General features: G+C 45.8%; 1 protein-coding gene across 1 annotated transcript in view; it reads right to left on the minus strand.

Annotated features, from left to right (window-relative positions):
- The window catches only part of BTBD11 (BTB domain containing 11), a 333233-nt gene that overhangs the window by 26220 nt on the left and 283680 nt on the right, over positions 1-23333 (minus strand). Inside the window, exons 5-11 of the mRNA XM_037847888.1 lie at positions 22463-22628; positions 19436-19525; positions 17309-17410; positions 15251-15344; positions 15026-15161; positions 14031-14251; positions 12355-12533 (exon numbers count right to left, since the gene is read on the minus strand). Of these exons, the coding sequence (XP_037703816.1) occupies positions 12355-12533; positions 14031-14251; positions 15026-15161; positions 15251-15344; positions 17309-17410; positions 19436-19525; positions 22463-22628 (988 nt within the window). The remainder of the gene's footprint in view (positions 1-12354; positions 12534-14030; positions 14252-15025; positions 15162-15250; positions 15345-17308; positions 17411-19435; positions 19526-22462; positions 22629-23333) is intronic.

The raw sequence follows: 23333 nt of genomic DNA on the forward strand, positions 1-23333 counted from the left end.
AGCCCCTAAAAGCAGAGGCAGAAGAGGAAGTCAGAAGGGACGGGGGAGGAGAGGAAGTCAGAGAGAATCAAAGCACGAGAAGGACTTGATGTGCCATTGCCCGCTTGAAGAGGGAAGGGGTCACATGGAAAGAGCAAGAAGGAAGACAGCCTCTGGGGGCAGAGAGTGACCCCAAGGAAATGGAACCGCAGTCCTACAACCGTAAGGAACCGAATTCTGCAAAACCCTCAATAAGGCAGGAAGCAGATTCCTCCCTACAGCCTCCAGAAAGGAGCGTAAATTGCTGACACCTTGGTTTCAGCCTTATGACATCCTAGGCAGAGAACCCAGCCTAGCCACACTGAATCCAGCCCTCTGACCCACGAAACTACATGATAATAAATTGGTGTTCTTTTAAGACTCTAAGTGTGCATTATTTTGTTACAGCACCAACAGGACCTAATTCAACTGGTCTAGAGATTGCCTCCACTGGGCCATATTTCATCATCACTGTCACCCTAGAGTGCCAGACACATTGTGGACACTCAGTAAGGACTTACTGATCATAAAAAGATGAGACCTGTTATCTGCAATGGTTTGTGCAGATTGTATAAGGAATGCCATTGTCTCAGTCATCAGTCTTGTGAGTTTTGCTGGTGAGTCAGCCCCTGTCTAATCAATTCTGGGGTGACACTGTGATGAAAATCCGTCTCCTGTACTCTGGTGACCTTTTTTTTTTTTAATTCAGTTTTATTGAAATATATTCACATACCATACAATCATCCATGGTATACAATCAACTGTTCACAGTACGATCATATAGTTATGCATTCATCACCACAATCTATTTCTGAACATTTTCCTTACATCAGAAAGAATCAGAATAAGAATAAAAAAAAAAAGTAAAGACAGAACACCCAAACCATCCCCCCATCCCACCCTATTTGTCATTTAGTTTTTGTCCCCATTTTTCTACTCATCCATCCATACACTAGATAAAGGGAGTGTGATCCACAAGCTTTTCACCATTACACTGTCACCCCTTGTAATCTGCATTATTATATAATCATCTTCAGGAGTCCAGACCACTAGGTTGGAGTTTGGTAGTTTCAGGTATTTACTTCTAGCTATTCCAATACATTAAAACCTAAGAGGTGTTATCTATATAGTGCATAAGAATGTCCACCAGAGTGACCTCTCGACTCCATTTGAAATCTCTCAGCCACTGAAACTGTTTCGTCTCATTTTGCATCCCACTCTGGCGACCTTTTAGAGAGTACTGAACAGTCTGTAGACCCTTCTGTAGGGGCTTTTTTTTTTTTTTTTTGGTAATGGTTGTTTCATTCAATTCAACGGGTACTTTTTAAGTCTCCGAGAGGCGTCCTGCACTGCGAAAGGAGCTGTGTTAGGCCAACGAAGGTGGGCAAGGCAAGGTCACCACTCTCCAGATACTCACAGCTTGACATCTCTACAACTTCAATATGTATCATGTCATCTGCAAAAGTAAACGTAAGGGTCAGCCATGTCTGTTCTGGGTGGATAATATTATAAAATATCTGTGGGGAGCATAACTCCCTACTCCTTCAGGGTGGGCTGCACAAGTGACTTCCTTCCAAGAGCACAATATGGAAAGAGAGAAGGAAGAGTAACGCTGCAGTAGAGAAATCTGATGAGAAGTACCTCAGCGGTCAAGGTCAACATCAACAGCGATACGTCGCGTTGTCAGTGTTTGCCCTTGATATGATGTGATGAGGATGGCACTTGACCTCTGTGGCTTTCCCCCCAGTCTCATCATAAGAAAAACATCAGACAAATTCCACCAGAGTCTGAGAAGTCGTCTCAGCCAAGAGGGGCCTAAGGAGATACGATGACTGATATAATGTGGCATCCTGGATGGAATCCTGGTACAGAAGGACATTAAGTAAAAACTAAGGAAGTCTGAATAAAGTACGGACTATAGTTAATGATAGTGTAACAAAGTTGGTCCATTAATTGTAACAAATACACTATCCTAATGTGAGATGTTAATAATAGGGAAGGCTGGTGAGGGGTTATATGGGAACTCTCAGTACTGTATCTTCTAATTTCTCTGAAAATTTAAAACTAGTCTAAAAAATAAAGTCTATTACAGAAAAAAAATTCTCCAACAAGGAAATATGATAATTAAAAGCTGAGGAGAGAAAAGGACAGGTGGTGGCACCGGGGTTTCGAGGATTAAAATGGACATCAACAATGCCCTATGATTTACTCATTCATCCCACACAGATTTAGAGAACGTAAACTTCCCCAGCACTGTGCTATAGATCCATTCATTTATTAATTCATTCTTCATATATTTACTGAGCACTGCACAATGCCAGGCCCTGAGTGCTGGGCTATTGCTGGACATTGTGCAAGGACTATGGAGCGGTGCCTAATGGCAGCACCAAAGAAGAGCCTGCCTTTTCCAAGGGCTTCTGGCCATGGCTCTTTCAGAGAACACAGCCCTCAGAGAAAACTCCCCACTGTTTCCTTGAATTCACCCGTGTTTGCCAAGTTGTCTGCTCTTTGTCCTTTCCAGTGCTCTTCCTCCAGGATGTTCAGTGTAATTCACCCTGGTTACCTGGCATCCAAAATGAACTAGGACCCAGGGATGGGTTGGGGGTCTCCTCTGAGAGTGGGGGGTCGTGGCTCTCATTAGCACCAGCTCACTGCTGTGGTAGTGTGTCAGGCTGGGGCAGTGAACTAGGTGATCTTATGGGTTTGGTTAGCTCTGGAACAAAACCCGAGACAACGGAACAGAATGAACTGAACTTGAAGCTCGCTCTATTCTGGGGTGGGGGAGGGGTGTGGCCAGGGGTGCCACAAGGCCCAAGCTCAAGCCAGTCTCTGCAAGCAATCTGTGATGTGAGAGGCCAGGACAAGCCCAGTGGGGGAGAGGTAGGGTGGGCAGGGGTCTGGCTAGTCCCAAGAACACAGCACCCAGTTAGTGGTAGTGATCGGCCTGCTATTGGGTACCTGCCGTTCACGGAAAATGCTGGGCGTGCAGGTGGTGAACGCACGTCTTTGGGATTCGGTACCATGTGGCTGCACAGAAATAAACGGGATGAAAGGAAGTTCTTGACACTATGGCTACCAGGAGGCTTTCTTGAGATGGGCTCCTGTGGACTTGGGGGCTGACATCTTTCCTCTCCTCCCTGGGCCCTTCACTCCTATCCTAAAAAAGCTACTCAGACACTTTCCTTTCCTCCTGAAGAGGGAGCTGGGGTTGATCCCAAAGGTCCTTTACAGGTGGATTTGACCAGGTGGTCTAAAGGGTGGTAAAAAACGTGGGCAAAGGGGTCAGACAGAGCTAGGTCCCAGCCCTGGCTCCTCACTCATGAAGCCTGTGACTTTGGGAAAGTTCCTCAGCTTCTGCAGGCCCCGGTTTTCTCCTCCAAAGTGGGTTAAAAATGCCTACTTTACAAGATTGCTGTGAGGATTAAAAAAAAAATGCATCAAAATATGCTATTAGGTTGAACCAAAGGAAATTGCTGGTAATGGGCTGTTTTTTAACCTAAAAGACAGCAATTTCCCATAGTTCAACCTAATCCCTATTTTTCTAGATTCTAAAATGTCATAAAAATATAAAAGATTTTAGGAAGAGGGAAAAAAATCACACTTCACTTAGGTACACATCATTTTAAGATCCATTTAAAATTGAGAACCATTAGAATGTGAAAAAGGCTGTGTCTTGGAATCAAGAGCACGCGGAATTATTGTTACTTTCTGGAGAGAGTGACCGTGAGCTCTGTGCCTCCATCCTTGTCCAGCAGGGAGTCACGCCCACGACAGGCCCCTCTCCTTAAGGAACACGCTGCCCTTCTCTGAGCCACGGGCATCTCGTTCTGGACCACTGGATGAGGTAGGGCTGGGGGCTGCCTGTGCCGAGGAGGGGTTGACTTGAACACAAGAAAAAGGAGTGGGATTTGCTAAACAGAACCTTGTCCTGCTTCAATATTTTCAATATTTTCCCCGAGGTCGACAGATTAAGAATTTTTAGCAAATTGTAAGTTTTTCCTGAATCTTATTTTGAAGGTTTTGAATATGCATTGTGATTTTCCTCGCAGATGGTTTGAGTACAGCCCTTGCAGAACTGGAACTGTCTCAGATGACTTCCCAAGATATTTGCTAGTTCTGGGATTTGATCCTATGCTTATTTAGGGGTAGACATTTTGTTCATGGCTAATTATCAGAGAGGTGGAGGCACAAAGAGATTGGACTTTTCCTTAGAGGATTCATGGGTCCAGCTTGCTTTTTTCCTCTTTAAAAGGGGATTTTTGCTTTTGGTAAAACTGACAGGGGGCTTTGAAAACATGTTGAGTTCTTCAAGAGTGCCTAAGATACAAGATGGTTTTAGGAGGATGGCAATGACACAGGGCACCCAGACTGATCTTTTAAAAATATTTATCTTTTTACCTGTGTTTCCAAGAAGATGGAGCAGCCACTCTTTTCCCTAAACCAGCAAACAACAGCAAAATACACCTTCTTTTCAAGTGCTCATGGAACATATACCATGATAGACCATATCCTGGGCCATAAAACAAAGCTCCCCAAATTTAAAAGGATTGAAATCATACAGAGTGTGTTCTACAACCACAGTGGAACTGAACTAGAAATCAAGAACAAAAAGACAAGAGGAAAGTCTCCAAACATTTGGAAACTAAGCAATACACTTCCAAATAATCCATGGATCATAAGAGGAAGTTTCAATGGAAATAGAAAATACAATGAACTGAATGAAAATGAAAATACAACATGTCAAAATTTATGGGATCCAGCTAAAGCAGAGCTGAGAGGGAAATATATAGTAAGAACTACTTATATAAGAAAAGAGGAAAAGTCTCAAATCAATAATTGAAGGTGCCACCTCAAGAACCTGGAAAAAGGGCTAAGTAAATGAAATCAAAGAGAAGAGAACACTCAAGTACAGACATCAGTGAAATTGTAAACAGAAAAACAATAGAGAAAATCGATGAAACAGAGAGCTGGTTCTTTGAAAAAATCAATGAAACAGACAAACCTAGTCTAGCAAGACTGACAAAGAAAAAAAGAGAGAAGACACAAACTGCCAATATCAAGAATGAAACAAGGGATATCACTAAAGACTCTGCAGATATCAAAAGGGTAATAAGGAATACTATGAGCAACTATACACACACAAATTAGACAATGTAGATGAAATGAATAAATTCTTGTAAAACGCAAACTATCCCAACTCACCCAATATTAAATAGATAATTTGAATAGCCCTACAATTAAGAAAATAGAATTCATAATCTAAAAACTCCCTCAAAAGAAATCTCTGGGCACAGATAGCTTCACTGGAGAATTCTACCAAATATTTAAACAAGAATAAACACCAATTCTATAAATCTCTTCCAGAAAACAGAATTGGAGAGAACACTTCCCAATTTACTTATTACCCTGACATCAAAACTAGGCAAAGACAGTACAATAGAACTACAGACTAATATTCCTCATGAATATGGACACAAAATCCTTAACAAAATATTAGCAAACAGAATTCAGCAATATATATAAAGAAATATATACCATGACCAAGTGAGGTTTATTCCAGGGATACAAAGCTGGTTCAATATTTTAAAAATCAACCAATTTAATCTACCATATTAACAGGCTAAAAAGAAAAAAACCCATGCTCATATTAACTGATGCAGAAAAATAATGTAGCAAAATTTTACACTAAAACTTCCCAAGAAAAAATAGTAGGAATAGAAGGGAACTTCCTCAATTTGATAAGGAACATTTACAAAAAGCTTACAAATTATTTTATACTTAATGGTGAAAGACTGAATGCTTTCCTCCTAAGACCGGAAACAAAGCAAGGATGTTGCTTTGAGCATGGGCTCTCACTACTCTTATTCAACATAGTGCTAGAAGTTGTAGCCAGTGCAATAAGACAAGAAAAGAGGAAAAGTCTCAAATCAATAATTGAAGGTGCCAGATTGGAAAGGAAGAAATAAAGCCATCTTTGCTTTCAGATGACTGTCAAAGTAGAAAATCACAAAGATTCTACAAAAAATTACTAGAATGAATGAGTTCAGCAAGGTCCCAAGATACAAAACATACAAAAAATCAACTGTATTTTTATATACTAGCAGTTGTGAACACATGGACACAGAAATTAAAAATATAATACCACTTATGGTTGCTCAAAAAAAGAGAGAGAGACATATTTAAGTATAACTCTAACAAAACATGTACAGGACTTGTATGCTGAAAAATTCACAACAGTGATGAAAGAAATAAAAGATCTAAATAAATGAGGAGACATACCAAGTTCATGGATTGAAAGATGTCATAAAGATGTCAATTCTCTCCAAACTGACAAACAGGTTTAACACAATTCCTATCCAAGTTTTCTAGTAGATATAGATGAAATTGTTGTAAAATTTGTATGGAAAGGCAAAGAAACGAGAATAGCTAAAACAATTTTGAAAATGAAGAATAAAGTGGGAGGAATCAGTCTATCCATTTTCAAGATTTATTATACAGCTACAATAATCAAGACTGGGTGGCACTGGCAGTGGAACAGACATAAAGATCAATGGAACAGAATAGAGATTGCAGAAGCAGACCCACACAATATACCCAACTGATTTTTAACAAAAGTGCAAAAGTAATTCAATGAAGGAAAGATAGCCTCTTCAACAAACTGAGCTGGAGTAACTAGACATCCACAAAATAATGAACCTCAGTCTAAGTTCCATACCTTACATAAAAATTAGCTCAAAAATGAATCACAGACTTAAATGTAAAATGTAGAATATAAAATTTTTTAGAAACAAACATAGGAGGAAATCTTCACAATTTAGACTTGACACCAGAAAACGTGACCCATACAAGGAAACATTGATAAATTAGACTTCATCAGAATTAAAAGCTTTTGCTCTGTGAAAGACCTTGTTAAGAGGATGAAAAGACAAGTTACAGAGCAGGAGAAAATAACTGCAAACCACATATCTGACAAGGACTGGTGTCTAGAATACATAATTCTCAAAACTCAACAGTAAAAAAGCAAACAAACCAATCAGAACATGGCCAAAAGACATGAAGAGACATCTCACCCAAGAGGATATACAGATGGTACACAAGCACACGAATAGATGTTCAACATCATTAGCCATTTAGGGAAATGCAAATTAAAACCACAATGAGATACTACTACACACTTATCAGTATGGCTAAAATAAGAAATAGTAACAACACAAAACAATGAGGATGAAGTGCAAATGGATCATTCATACTTTAGTGGTAGGAATGTAAAATGGTACAGCCACTCCGGGAAACAGTTTGGCAGTTTCTTATAAAACTAAGCATGCAACAATTATACAAACCAGCAATTGCACTCTTGGAAATTTATCCCAAAGGGATGAAGACTTATATCCCCACAAAATCCTGTGTGTATATGTTTGTAGCAGCTTTATTCACAATAACCCCTCAACTGGAAACAACTCAGATGTCCTTCAGTGGGTGAACGGCTAAACAAAATGCGGTACATCCATACCATGGAATGCTGTCAGCAATAAAAAGGAACAAACTACTGATACGCACAGCAACTTGGATGAATCTTCAGAGAATTCTGAGTGAAAAAAGCCACCCCCAAAAAGTTACATGCTGTATGATTCCATTTAGAGAACATTCTTGAAATGACAAAGTTAGAAATGGAGAACAGATTAGTGGCTGCCAGGTCTTATGAAGGGGGTGGGAGTGAGAGGGAAGTGGGTGTATCCATAAAAGCATAATATGAGGGACACTTTGTGGACGGAAATCTGCATCTTGACTGTGTCGATGTCAATATGTTGGTGTGATAATTGTACTACAGTTTTGCAAGATGCTCCTATTGGGGGAAACTGGGTAAAGGGTTCATGGGATCTCTCTGTAATATTTCTTACAATTGCATGTGAATCTACAATGATCTCAAAATAAAAAGTTTAATTAGAAAATGCACAAACATTAAAACCTCTACCAGGTTATCTCAAGCTCCTGTCTAAAACCTCCATTGGCATCCCACTGATTGCACACAGAGGAACTCCAAACTCTTCGCCGTGGAGAAAAGGCCCTATGTGATATATCTTCATCTTCTACACTTCTTCCCTTGCCCACTTACTCACATGTTCCTTCCTCCTTGTGCCCTGACCCCGGTTCCCGTAAGGAGCCTCTGCACCGCGGTTCCCTCACTTGGGATGCTTTTACCTCTGACCTCTGCGTGGCTGGAAGCTTCTGCTCACTTAGGCGGGTGCTCAAGTGCCACGGAGCTAGGGGAGCCTCCCCAACGGTCCTCTCTATTTAGACCTCGCCTGCCCCACCCCAGTCAATGCGTCATTGCTCAATTTCATTTTGTTTTCACAGTCTTTACCATGCTCTGCCTCTCTTTTGTTGATACATTTTCTTGCTCGCTGTCTGTCTGCTCCCTCCCCACAACACAATCTCCGTGAAGATAAAGAATGTGTCTGTCCTATCACCCCTGTGGCACCCAAACTGCAGGGAGCACTCGAGATTATTTCTCAAATGAATAAATGCCCAGAGGAGTTATGTGTGGGGGAAATGGGCCAGGAGCTCTCTTAAAACAGATTTATTTCATTAAATGACTATATTGTTCTGAACTCCTTGTGAAGTTAAACTTTAGAACTGGGAGCAAAAAGCACATCTCAGCCAGATTTCACCATGTGAGGATGGGAGGAGGTATCTGTTTCACTCTACAGGGAGCTGTATTTCTGTGAGTTGAGTGTAAAGTCACGGTATTTACAGGGATTCTATATTTTCATCCAGGGATGTGTTCGCCTGGCACAGCAGATGAGATCTGAGCAGACATCCTTTGGTGGAGAGAGAAGAAACAAGGCTGGTCCTGGGACGATATATGACCACTACTGTCTCCAGCAAGGTACTTACTGAAGACAGAGTTTTGCAGCACTTTCTTAACTCTCTGAACTTCTCTGCTATCATCTATCTCCAGTCTTTTTTCTTTTTCTTTCTTTCTTTTTTTTTTTTTTTGCCACAGGAATCTCACTCATGCTTGGGGAATGCTTGACCTCACACTGTGCGGGCCGCAAGAAATCTATCACCTTTCTTTTCCCTGTTTGCTGGTTCATGAGGTGCAATACCACACTTCACCAGTAGGAGCTGCCATAGACCCCACTGTAAGCGCTAACTGGACTCCTGACTGACCCCTCCAGACAAGGAACAGCCCCAGCCCCATCCTCCTTCTGCCCACCCTCGCTGATCCCACTGCTGCCAGGGAGCAGACTCGAGGCCACATCCCCTGGCAAGGCCCTTCCCTTCTTTCCCACTTTTCAGATGCGGCTGTCGGCTGTGGGCTGCCCGCCACTGACCTGCCCTGCTCTCTTGCTGTCTGACCCTCTGGAGAACTGATTGTGGGGTTTCTCTCTCCTTGCTGGCTTGGGGCTCTGGGGCTCTGGGTACCGGGAGAGACTCAGGTAGCCTTGGGCTCCCATTAGGATAATTTTGGTTACACTGGCAGTGGAGCCGGTGTTCAGGGCCTGATCTGGGAAGCTGAGCACTGCTGCAGAATTACCTCAGTATGGACAAAATCCTGATTTCCAAACAAGTGACTATCGGTCTGGAACATCACCCACTCATGAGTTGAGGGTGGCTTGCATGCGCCCGCCTGTGGATTCTCACGCTCACGGGGTCAGGTTCTGATAAAGGTTTCCTATCTAGCGAACTCCTGAGGCCGAAACGAGCCACGAGGCAAGGGGAAATGGCATTTGGTGTTAGGAGTCAGGAGAGTGGCCGCCTCTGCAGGACAGAGGCTGCGGGTGGCATAAGGGGCTTCTGGGGTGCTGGGAATGAGCTCTGTCTTGACCTGGGTGCTGATTACACGGGTATGTGCACTTTGTGAAAATTCATCAGGCTCTTTAGTTATGATCTGGGCACTTTTATGTATATTAAACCTCAAAATAAAGTTCACTTAAAATATCCAAAGAATAGGTTTACTTATTACACGGGGTGCCTCAGTCATTTATGGAATTCCCACTATAGACTGAAGAAAGGTAAAAATAAATAAGCAAAACAAAAACAAGAACCCAAAAACAATCAGACTACCAGAGCTAGCAATGCTTTACATTAAGAAGGTTTCATAGGTAATTTCGGGTGAAATCCCCTTTGGTTACTGTGTTTTGTTTTAAGTTGGGGGAGGGGGAGTGAGGACCAGGGGAGGGTCTGGTTTTGAAACGCTTCCAGCAGGTTTTGCTCTTGGAGGAATAGCTGAGGCTCATTACTGAGAGCCGCCACACCTGCTCCCATTTGGGGTCTCGGAGGGCTTGATACCAAGCACAAATCCAGCCCACAGGGTGCCCGGAGACTCTCACGAAGGACGGGTGCTAATGAGGACACCTCGTGGGACTGGCTTTGGACCAAAGCTCAGGTGCTCCGAGGCTCAGAAAGCAGATGCGGCTGTGTTGCTGCATCCCTCTTACTGTCAGGCCCTCCTGCTGACCAGGAAGGCAGCTCCTTGCTGTCCTCTTCACTTTCGGGAGGCAGCCCATTGGCTTGGCCTGCCAGGGGAGCTCCCTCTTGCCCTTTTGGGTCAGCCACCAATTTCCCCTGACACTTCCCAGGCTCCAGTCTTAGAAGGCCTCAGAGTTCCACCAACCTGATTTAGGGCAAAGGGGTAAGAGAGCTAGTGCTGGAGCCAGGCTGCCTGGGAGCAATCCCCGCTCTGCCACTTACCAACTGTGTGACCCTGAGCAAGTTAATCACCCTCTCTGTGCCTCAGTTACCCCATCTGTTAGATGGGGATAAGAATAGTGCTTACTGCAAAGGCTGTTTGTGAGGACTGAATGAGCTAATGCTTATATAGTGTGCTTAGAATAGTGCTTGGCATGTAATACAATATAAAATTTATATTTTTGGCTCAAAAAAATCCCCAACCATTTGTGTCTTGGGACAATTTATTATAAAAGAGCCCTGAGGCCAAATGAGTTTGGGAAATACTCAATTCCCTTTGTGAATTAGGGTATCCAAGGCTCTGTAGTACAAAAATCAGCGTAACTGAATGTCACCCTGAGCAGAGGAGCTGACACTTGGCATGTTCATTCCAGGCTGCACCAGGGTGTTAAATATTTTGAATGTCATCCCTGTTGAGTGGGAGGTTTTTTACAGAACACCCTTTTAGAAATATAGAAGGTGCCATGTCCCCTGGGGAGGCCATCTTCACAACGCAGACACTCATAAAGCACCAAGATGTGTCAGGGATACTGCAAAGGCATTAGGGTATTAACTCACGCGATCCTTGCAACCACTCACAGGGGTTAGTATAATTACTGTCCCCGTTTTCAGGTGGGAAAACTGAGACCAAGGGACGTCATAAGGCTAGTCGGTGGCAGAGCCAGAACCTGAACCCCTGGCATTGGGCTCCAGAGTCTGTGCTGTCACCTGTCTCCTGCACTGTCCCTTGTGCCCGTCTGCAAAGCCCTCGGGGTCCGTGATGGCTGGTGGTATAAACTCGGCAGAGCCTCTTGGGCGGGCTTGTCCTCCCACAATGCTGACCTTGGCCATCTGCCCTGACGGTTCACTGAGGCACGGGCATGATCAGGCCCTCCATTCTCTAAGGTCTCCACCAGCACACACGACAGTGCCGCCTGGCCCGCAGGAGGACTTGAGTGTCTATGTCCTATCGCCAGGCCTCTAAGAGATTTTTAAGAATCCATCTGATATAGTCCAGGGGCTGAAGTGCCGTTTTGAAGGGGTTGCAGCATTCCCCCATGGGCTGGGAATGCAGGTGTCGGCAGGAACTGGAGGCCTGTGAATGAGGGGTGAATCTCAAAGGGGTCAGAGCTAGGCTCACCGGGTCCCTTCTACCTGAGAGGTCTTCTCCCAGGGTCTGGCTCTCCAGAAGCCTTGGAAGGATCTGAATTCTGTATATCCCAGGTGCTGTATCTATTTCCCTCTTCCTGTTGGATTCCTATCTGTCCATCCAGGCCTGCTTAAGTCTCAGAGCCTCGGCGAAACCTTCCCTGACAGGTGCAGCCCTTCCCTTCCTCCCTTCGTAATTCATACCACTCAGACCTACCACCCCATTTAACATTGTTTTAGAAACCACCTTGTATGGCGTTGGGCACATGTGCAAGGTCTTTGCTGGATTAGAAAGTCCCGTGTGCCGCAGTGCCCGAGAACATAACAGGTGCTCAGCAAAAAAGCTGCCCACAGATGCCTGCAGTGTAGCTTCAGCCAGCTGGAGTCCACTTGCCCCAGCAGCTACGACTGCCAAGGCCCCACCCAAAGGGCAGCATCGTGCTAAGGGACCATTTGGGTCTGTCCACCTCCAGCCTTGTTCTGTGACAATCGGTGAAAGCATCAAACCCCTTGTACCTTGCTCGCTTTCAGGATCTCAAACATCAGGGGCAGGCCTTGGGTAATGAGCTCCTCGGTGTATTCCTCCTCCTGAATGGTCTTAAACTCCTTTAACAAGCACTGGATGAGAGGTCTGCGGTGCTGCTGGAAGGCAATTCGCAGGGACTCCAGCCACGTGTGCAGCGTCCACGGAACTCCTGGACGGGGATTTGGACCCAGGGAAGATGGAAAGGGGGGGAAGGGAAGGCAAGAAACAACCAAGGAGAAGGCACATTTTTATCTGGAAGTTGGCCTTTCTCCAGGACATTTCCAAATGATGAAACCAAGGGACTGGTTTTCCATGAATAGAGCCAGTGATTTTTTTTTCCCCCCAGACTTGCACAAGTTGAAATTAAAGGTCATAATTCAATTCCCTTAAGTATGGGTGTCCATTTCTGCATGCTGTTCATATTATCAGGGGCTGCATTCTCCAACGTATAATCATTGTGTAGAATACTGGGATTTTATGCATGGTCATGCATATTACAGCCTTCTGAGTTCTGAGTTCATTAGTCTCCATCTTCTCTATACTCTGGGGAGAGAGAAGCTCAGGGAGAGGAAGAGTCTTGCCCAGGATTCGGTGGCTCAGTCGGGCCCAAATGAGGGTTTAGAGCCGGTGAAACCTGTCACAGACTTCACCACCCATCTCTTGGGCTAGGATGAATATTTATGTCTAAATAAGATGACCAGGAAAAATTTTGCTCCTGCTCCCCTGTGCAAAACAACCTTTCCATCTGCAAGTACTTCATCAGGTCTTCCCTCTTGGATAGAAACCTCTCCAGCTGCTGATTGCTGTAATCTGCTTCTCCCCTCTTACGACGAGGCCCGGGAGGGAGAGAACGTATGTCGCCACTGTTTATAACAAGTAAACCATTCAGGGTCTCCAGCTTCATAATCATGCAAAATAGGCTCTCAGGGCAACTGCACAAACGCCCTACATATTAAACAGCCACCACCCGGGAGAGGCCCATTTCCGGAGCCAGTGGACTCTCCTTAGTCCCTCTGCCTAGGCCGGGCGGCCACACCCTGCTCTGTGGCTGGGGTTTGGGGGGCTGTTGCTCTGTCTCGCTGCTCCCACACCAGGGCTAGAGTCACCGAACTGGGGAAGGCAAGGTGGGCCTCATTCCCAGGACACAGAGGAGATGGCCTGGGGGCTAGCTGTCTCAAGGAACAGCTTCCCCTAAGTTTTCCCGGGAGCAGCTTTGCCCCGGAAGCTCCAGGCGAGGAGGCCCAGTGAGGAAGAGGGGCCTCATCCTTCCGGTTGCGCAGCTGCCACCTCAAGGAGTTGGAAGTTCTAAGGCAGCACCTCCCAAATCACTGGGAGCCATCTGGGATGATTGTTAAATATAAAGATTTCCAGCCTTTATCCATCCAGACCCTCAAAAGCAGAGTCTCTGGGTGTAGGGCCTGGCAATCTGGATTTCAGACAAGCTCCCCAGGTGATTCGAACTCCTGACCCAGGGTTCAGAGTTTGGGGATCATGGAAAGATGACGTGGGGATGGGGCTTTGTGGCTGGCAGGATGCTGCTGTCTATGGGGACAGTGTGGGCCGCTCAGCCTGGGATAAGAAGCTCCCCAGGTCCCACGGTGCATGCGTGCATGTGCAAGTGTGTGTGCATGGCCTAGAGCCGGGGGTGGCAGGTGCCCAGACTGACCTATGCTCCTGATGTCAATTGTGACATCCACGTATCCATGCTCAGCACTGTGATACATGGCCTCCCTCAGGGCCCTCAGCTTGGCCTTGCTGTTGCGGCTGGCGCACAGGGGGGGCGGGGCTGTTTCCGCCAGGTCAGTCCCCTCGGCCAGAATCTCCTCCAGGGACAGGATATCACTCTTCTCCTTCTCTGGCTGAGCGAGCAGTTTGCGGAACACATTCCTGTCAATCATAAACCCAGAGAGGAAGACACTCAGAGATGGAAGTGGCTTGGCCGGGGAGGGACGGGTTGGGGGATGGCACTCAACTGAGGTGGGAAAGTGGGCGGCTGGGGGTGGGGTGGTGGGCTACTGACTCGGGATGTGAGGATGACGGACCCACTCTGGGGCGGTGGTCTTGGAGGTCTCAGTCATGGGTGCTACGTTTTGGAGACGGAAGGAGATGGTGGAGCGGGTCTGGCCTTCCTCGAGGGCAGCGCGGAGCTAAGCAGTTTCCTCAAATATCACGGGTAAAGCTCTGGAACTCGGGCCTTGTCAGCACCAGCCTGCACTCCCTCCAGAGTGGATGTGCTTTACTTGGACTTACGTGCCATAAAATCTGACAGGGCCAATTTTGAAGGAAACTTAGAAGGGAAGCAACCAAACACCAGGGGTTTTATTGTTTTTTAAGTTTATTCTTCCCCCTTTATGACAGCTTACATGCTGCACTCTGACCAAAACTTGCAAATATTGAGGTCGCTTAGTGAGGTTAAAGCAGGTTGGTATAGGACAAAACAAAGCCAATCTACCTGAGAGGATATTCACTGCACAAAGTCAGCTCCTAGCAGGAAGCTGGCAGGGCACATAAGGCCTCTGTGGCTAGGACTGGGCCTGGACCCCCTCACCCTGCCTCTTGGCCCCACAGCCAGAGATGTAGTGGGTCTGGGGAAGGCCTGGGAATCTGCATTTTTAACAAGCACCACTTGGGACCTTGCATGTCTGGCCCATCCTAGCCTACCTGTGTCCATGGGCCGCGGCCTGGCTGAAAGAGTTCATATCACCCTGGGGGGTTGTAGAAATTCCATTCCTGTACATGGTTCCTATCAGGGGATCTGCGCCACGCTCCAACAGCAAACTAACCAGTTCAAAATTTCCTGCAAGCCCAGAGAAGGGGTTTTATAAGACAATAAAGAAATATATATAGTCACGGGCACACGAAGGACCAGAGAATCGGCAACCTTACCCACGGCGGCTGCGAGCTGGAGGGGCGTTTCGGAGTAGTTCTCCTCACCGTGCTCCACAGAGCCCTCCACCTTGGCCCCAGCGTCCAGCAGGAGCTGTGAAGGAAGAATGGCCACTGAGGCATTTAACGGACGTGCACCGTGCGGAGGTATCAGCAGAGAAGGTGGCTTATTTGGCACTGGCAGAAATGAGGGCAATGCCAATGCCCCATCCCTCCCTCTGAGCCAGTGGCCACGAGCACAGGGCAGGATGGCAATTATCAGAGGATAAACTGAGAGCCTCTAGAATCTTCTAGGTCCTTAGACTATTCAAAGTGTGGTCCAAGGACAACAGCATTGGCATCACCTGGGAGCTTGTTAAAATGCAGAATCTCAGGCCCTACCCCAGACCTATTGAGTGAGGGTCTGCATTTTAACAAGAGCCCCAGGTGATCTGTACACATGTTAAAGTTTCTAGAAGCACTGAGCTGGAAGTCCTTGGCACTGAAGTGCTTGGCTTGGTTAAATAAAGCCCCAGAGAGCATTCGAGTGACCTCTTAGGACCACAGAACCTTAAGAGTTCTGAAGGACTTTGGGGACCCCCTGGCTCAATCAGGACAAGAATCTCTTCTAGAACACCTTGGGTGGGCTCAAGGACAGTTTAGCAAATGCTGTTTCCTGGCCAAGATCCAAGACCAAAGCAGCAAAGTGAGCTTCCAGGATGAATCCATTCTGTGCATTTCCTAAGACAGCCGGGCCTTTTAAAGGCAGCAATTCCATCTATGTTGGTTCTCACTCACAGTGAATGTGCCGTCAGCACTGCTGATGTGAAATGGGAAAAACAGCTGCCATCTTTACTACCTACCCAGGGGTCCCGGCTCAGGGAACTGGGGGGCACAGCCAGGAGCATGCAGTCTACTTGGCATTCCATGACTCCTGCAGTGGGGAGGTGACCTGATGTCTGTTTGGCTTTGCTCGGCTGCTGCTGCTCCCGTTCCCCAATTAAAGGCCCAGGATGCCACTGTGCATTAAGGATGGCATCTGTGTCTACCAGGTCCCCACTCAAACTCTGCTTTCTCAGCTTCCTCTACTAGGAGTGGACTGGGCATGGTGTCCTACAGGCAGAAGCCAGCTCAATGTGTGACACGGTCACACATTCAACCTCCTGAATCATTATGTTGGTTCTGTCTTAAGGATTTGCATGACCCAGGAAACAACACAGAACTCCTCTGAAATTTCAACATTGCCGAGATATCCGTATAACCCTATTCCCTGCTCAACACAATTCTAAGAAGCTCAAACTACTTAAAAGGAGGTGAGTTCCTGATGTCCCTGCAGCTCAGCACTCACTGTAGGGCCTTTGTGGTCAAAGACCTGCATGCTGAATGCTCTTTTCTAATGAACTGGATGAAGATCAAGTTCAAGATCTGGAATATTCTGGATGGCTGTTCATTGAACACCACCTCTACGCCAGCTGGAAAAGGTGCAAGAGCCACTTTATATGCTCAAAGGCCCTCTTATGGAGGATGCCCCACCACACCTGGGAGGCTGTTTCAGAAGACACAGGCCCAGGACCTACTCTAGACTCCCTGGATCCGATTCTCAAGATGTGGGATCCAGGCGAGTGTCTCTTGGAAATGCTCCCTTGGTGACTCGGATGATTCTTTTCAGTGGTTGGGAACCACTGGACTCTAAGTGAACGCTGGGGTCAAACCTAAGGGGAGGTAACAAAGTCTCGACACTGGTCAAATCTGACGTTCATGTTACAACATGTAAAATGAACAAATCCACAAAACAACAGCTCGGGCCCCACCCCAGGACACCTGGGAAGAACTTCTTAGGTTTGCCACTCGGGGTGTGAGGCTGCATGTGGGTAGGTAAAGATTTCAGATTGGCTAAAGCTGGGCCATGTAGATCATTACATAAAATATTTTCATTCATATGATATGAATGGGCTACATTTAAATGCAATTAGCCAATATGAGTCTCTTTGGGAATATGCATGCTGGGAGAGGTACAGATTTGCATAATGGAAGAGGTAAAATTAAAGGTCAGATGTGGGTAGGGAAATATGTTAATACCTGAACTACAGGAATATGTCCATGCAACACAGCAAAAGTCAGAGCCGTCCAATGGCGGGTCTCGGGGTGGACGGATGGATATTTATGAGGAGTACTGACAACCTATAAACAAATTGAGGTTATTTTCAAAACGTGACCTTCACAATCCTCATACTAGTATATCTGACCTATCTGTGGCTGGGCATGTTGGCTAGAGAGGCATAAAAGGACATTCTGGAAGGTGCCTTGGGAAACGCTGGCGATGTGGGGTTGGGATTTTCCCCTTTTGGAGGCTCACATCAGAACTGGGTGTCTGTGCTGCTTGTGTTCATAAGAACAGAGAGTGAAGTTATCTCAGGCAGACCATTCAAAGACTGTGCTTTGGAGATTTTACCCACTGGGGCAGTGTGGAAAGTTCCCAGTGATTTCATGTACTCCGTGCATAATCTGAAAGGATGATGTCTGATCACCGCTAAGGGGCCTTGGAGAAGCTGTAACAGTGGCCACAATGAGCCAACACCCCTTGTCTCTCTCTCTCCTACTGCTGCTTAAGAAGGACGAAAGACAGTGTGAGATGCCACGACCATTACATCTCACACCTTTAATGGAAATCTCATCAGTGGCAAACCCCAGGCAAGTGGCTGTCTGCTTTAAGCTTTGGAGCCAGGGAAGACCAACACCCATCTGATGAAGGAACTTCAGGGTCTGGCCACAGCTCATCCCACGCTGCCCATCCTCCTTCTGTTGGCCTCTTGGATGACAAGGACCCTCATGCTACTGGAAATAGGCCCCAAACCTTCCCTGGACACATCGCAAGCAAGCAATCTGATAATTGGTCTTTGGTTGAGAGGGAGGAGGCAGGCAAGCTGAAGGCTGGGTCCCTGCAGGATTATCGCCCACACATGGTTTTTCTCCCGAATGTGCCTGGGGCCACATAAGCACGATGCCAGCTTCACTCGGAGCAGTTCTGTTCACTAAGTGCCCGACCAGAGACCACCCACCACCAGGACCCAAAGCTGAGGTGCCCTTGGGGGCTCTATGTGGCTCCTAGGGGTTCAGCATGGGGAAAAAATACCCAAATACTTGAAACTTGCAAACTCTAAAATGGTTCTGGATCCAAAACTGTGTCTATTGCCTGTTTTCCTCAAATGAAGATAAAACTCACTGTTTACAAAAGGGAAAAAATCACATTAAGTTCTAAGAGTGCAAGGAAACTAAAAAGGTTTCCCACAGGGTTGCTGAGCTATAAATGCAGGATGTCAATCTTCCCAGCCTCCGAGGCAGCCAATATCTGGCAGCCAGGGACAGTGGGTCTCCAGGGCAGCAGAGAATGTGGTCAAAAAGTGGGCTTTCATCTATTACCTGCCTTTGGAGGAGGAGCTAATATGAACCAAGTCCCAGACATATGTCAGGCACTCTCTGTATATATTCCTTCCAACAACCCTGTGAGATGGGTTTGAATATTCCCCCCATTTTGTAGATGGGGACACTGAGGCTCAGAAAGGTGAAGCCATTTGTGCATGCTCCAAAGCAAGTCACTATGGTGGTTTCAGAATTTGAACCCAAGTCTGTCAAGTTCTAATGACTGTGGGTGTGTGCTTTCCACTATACCACACTGCTCCAAGGAAGCTCTGAGATCAGCTTCAAGACCCATGGCCTCAACTCAGCCAACAAGGTGAGCTGATCAGGGTTTGGTGAGGAAGGGTGGAAGATCTGGGGGAGGTAAAAAACCTCAGCTCGGGGACATGGGTGGGCCAGGGCTTTCTTTGCTTTTTCTTAGGCAAGAGAAAGGACTGGTGGCTAGAAGGGCTCTTTCCGCCCCAATCCCAAAAGTAAAGGATCAGCAGTAAGAGTTAGGAACTCCTGCATTGTTGAGCCCAGGAAAAGCCAGTGCTCTGTACAGCTCTGTTGGTTGTCTTCAAACAAAACATACATGTGGCAGCTCCTTGGAGCATGGCTGAGTGGGGGCCGTGGGATGGACCAAATCTGTCAGCTGGTCTCCCAGGGACACAGCAACTACCAAGGGCAGAGGAATGGCCTACTGGCTGGACTGAGCTCCCTCAGCCCTGGTTCCTCAGAGAAAAGGCTCCCCTGATCCTTGCTCGCCTTCCCTTGCAATGTCAGGCCTAGGGGCCCTGCAGCCCTCACCTCCACATTCAGGTCGGCTCCAGCATCCAGCAACATCTGAACCATTGCCTCATCCCCACGGACACAGGCGTACATCAGGGGGGTCATGCCCTGCAGTGAGTTAAAAACCAGAGAACGGAGAACATTTACAAGATGGCTATTGCACTCGGTGATAACAAACCAAAAGATCTTACTTGTGTTTACGAGGCTGTGTTTATGCTAAAAATCCAGCAATAAAAAAAAAACCAAAAACCTGCAGCCTTGCATTTATAAGGCCACAATCCTCCACATTTTGAAAACTAGAACGGAGGACAGGAGGGAGTTTAAATGGCCACTTCAGCATTTATCTTTATTTAAGTCACAGGGTCTCCATTTGTTTGTCTTATGGCACAAAAGCCCTAACAGTGTTTGCTAAAACAAGGGGCTGATTTCAACTTACAGCTCTTAGGAACTTTCCGGATTCTACAATATTAGTTGTACGTTGTCTAACTGATAAACACTGCTTCCTTGACATTTTATCTCTCACGATTTACTACCTGTCAGCTGTGCTCTGTATAAGCTCCTGGCCAGTGTCGAGGGGAACTGGGTGCCTCTGAGCATGGGGAATCCTCCGTCATTGACATCGGGTTTGACATTATCATTTACAAGTAAAAGGCAAGCAAACAAGGAATGGCTTTTGGGAATATCGTATTTGCCCACAACTCCTGCTTATTAGAAACGAAGCACCGCAAACAACAAAAGGAAAGGGTACATTTTTCAATAAACCATGTTATGTAGGTGGCCATGTGGGAAAACATTCAAGTTACAGCCTTATCTCACATCATATACCAAAATACTTTCTAGTTTAATTAGAGAGAAATACAAAATTAAAACCATAAAAAATGAGTAGGAAATAACTATATGGTCTCTGGATCAGTTTCTAGGCATAAGAATAACGGAAGAAATCACAAAAGAAAAATCATTATAGCATTGATGACAAAATTGAAAACATTATAAACAAAATGAAAAGGTAAGCAATAAATTGAGAAATATCTGTCACATTATAACAAAGGGTTATATGCCTAATATATAAAGAGTTCTTATAAGTAAAGAAGAAAAACAAAGCTCTGTGAAAGGCAGGCAAGGGATAAGCAGAAGATTAACAGAAAAAACATTTATACTTGGAGGTTGTATAGAAGGAAACCAAGTTTCTGGGAAAGCCATTTGGCATCCAGAAGCTTAAAAAAGGCTGATGCATTTGAACCACTATTTCTACTTATAAGAATTTCCTCCTCCCGAATGCCTCTTTGTTGCTCAGATGTGGCCCTCTCTCTCTAGCTAAGCCAACTTGGCAGGTGAAATCACTGCCCTCCCCCCATGTGGGATCTGACACCCAGGGGACTCAATCTCCCTGGCAACGTGGAATATGACTCCTGGGGAGGAATCTAGACCTGGCATGGTGGGATGGAGAACATCTTCTTGACCAAAAGGGGGATGTGAAAGGAAATGAAATAAGCTTCAGTGGCAGAGAGATTCCAAAACGAGCCGAGAGATCACTCTGGTGGGCACTCTTACGCACACTTTAGACAACCTTTTTTAGGTTCTAAAGAATTGGGGTAGCTGGTGGTGGATACCTGAAACTATTAAACTACAACCCAGAACCCATGAATCTCGAAGACAGTTGTATAAAAATGTAGCTTATGAGGGGTGACAGTGGGATTGGGAATGCCATAAGGACCAAACTCCACTTTGTCTAGTTTATGGATCGATGTGTAGAAAAGTAGGGGAAGCAAACAGACAGACAAAGGTACCTAGTGTTCTTTTTTACTTCAATTGCTCTTTTTCACTCTAATTATTATTCTTGTTATTTTTGTGTGTGTGCTAATGAAGGTGTCAGGGATTGATTTAGGTGATGAATGTACAACTATGTAATGGTACTGTAAACAATCGAAAGTACAATTTGTTTTGTATGACTGCGTGGTATGTGAATATATCTCAATAAAATGATGATTAAAAAAAAAATCAAAAAAAAAAATAAAAAAAAATAAAAAAAAAAAAAAAAAAAACAATCATAGATTTGAACAAAGACTTATTTAAATAGGTTTAGCCCAGCATTATTGATAAAAGTAATTAGAAAGAACATAAATATTCTACAAAGTACAATTAATTGGATAAATAATATAACTTTCATGTTGTTATTGAAAAGTGTTTTTTTTAAAAGAGAATATTTAAATGATATTGGAAAGTATATAAAATGTTGCAAAAAGCAAGATGCAGTAAGATCTCTGCTTTGTTTTTTTATAATGTAAATGTATGTGTATATATAGGTGTATGTGTATGAGAGTGTGTGTGTGTGTGTGTGTGTGTATTGGGTCTCCTTGGAGTTGCTCAAGAAAATGATTAGCTATAATTAACTAAGTGAAGCCTGCTATCCCCTTCCTGAGGCTCATTGCATGAACTGTCCCTGAGAGAAGCAGCCCTATCTATCCCTTGTGACTTTCCATTGGGACTCACATTTAAAACTGCTCTTCGTTTTCTCTATCCATGACATCTTCACCCACGTGGAGTTCTTCCAGATTAGCAGACACAGGAGCCTCTCACAATACCTGTTATTTCAGGGACTTGGGGGCTTGTTGCCTCCAAGGCTCCCCCAGGATGGCTTTAGAGTAGGTTAAATGTACCCTAAAAGTTTGGTGAAAATCTGCCCGGACTTGTTCTGTGATGAAGTAACAGGCAGAGAACTAATTTTAACCACACAGTTAAAGGACTGGAGGGACATAAGCTAAATATAAATGATGATTATCTGGGTATGGCATGATTTCCTTTCTGGATTAGGCATATTTTTCCTGTTTTCCATTTTAGCTGCAATGATCATGTGCTATTTCTATAAAGATGATGATGATATTTTTATAAGATATTTTAAAAACGTTAAAAAAAACAACATAAAAACCCGAGTCACCGGCAGGGGGCGCCTCTGGGCAGTCGCCGCGGGGCGATCCACCCGCTGCTTGCCCCAGCCGTGCTCGTGCTCGTGGCGGCGGGGCCAGGTAAGCTACGCAGACCCCGTACCTGTTCGCTCATGGTGTTGATCCCATCGGGCCCCAGCAGAGACACGGCCTGCTTCACCAGGTCCGTCCGCCCACAGTTCAGCATCCGGAAGCCCAGGTCCTGCTTAAACTTGGCTTCGATGGCCACTGCGTCCAGCTTCCGAGAGGCGCAGAAGCAGTCGTCGGCCCTGAGGGGGAGAGAGATGGTCACGCGGGCCCGGGGCTTCCCCCAGGGCCGGTCCCCAGGGCCATAGGAGCTCCCTCAGAACCCCCAAGGACTTTGCATTTGCTTTTCATGAAAACTGCCTGGGCTCCAATTCTTGCGTGTGGGACTCCTGCTGTCTCTTGAGCATTTTCCTTTATACCTGTGCTGATCCGTCTTGGCTCTCCTCCGTGCTCCCCCGGGGTTCTGTGCTAAGAGGCTAACAGTTACGGAATACTTACAATGTGCTAGGCACTCTGCTGAACTCTTTACGTGAATTAATTCATTTAATCCCCACCCAACCCCAAGACGAAGTACTGTCATCACCCCTCTTTTAGCCATGGGGAAACACGGACAAGTGACTTGCCCAAGGCCACACAGCCAGCAAGCAGTGGAGCTGGGACTTGAACCAAGGCCGTCTGTGTACAGATGGCTGGGTTACCCTGCCCCCCAATCACAGCACTTCCAGTTTGCCTGTTTCCCCATCCGACTCCCCCTCTAGGCTGGGGACTTCCAAGGGCAGGGATCTTGTCTGGTGTGTGTCTGCATGTCAGGGCCAGGCAGTGTGCAGCACATGGAGGTGTTAAAAAAAATGTTAGAGAATCAGCAGGATGAAATATGAACCTGAATAAGGAACTGTAACCAGCCAGGGTGCAGCAAGAAAGAGGTGACACACGGGCTGGGGAGAAGC

This window comes from Choloepus didactylus, chromosome 8 (genome assembly GCF_015220235.1).
Source record: "Choloepus didactylus isolate mChoDid1 chromosome 8, mChoDid1.pri, whole genome shotgun sequence".
In the NCBI taxonomy this organism is placed as follows: Eukaryota; Metazoa; Chordata; class Mammalia; order Pilosa; family Megalonychidae; genus Choloepus; species Choloepus didactylus.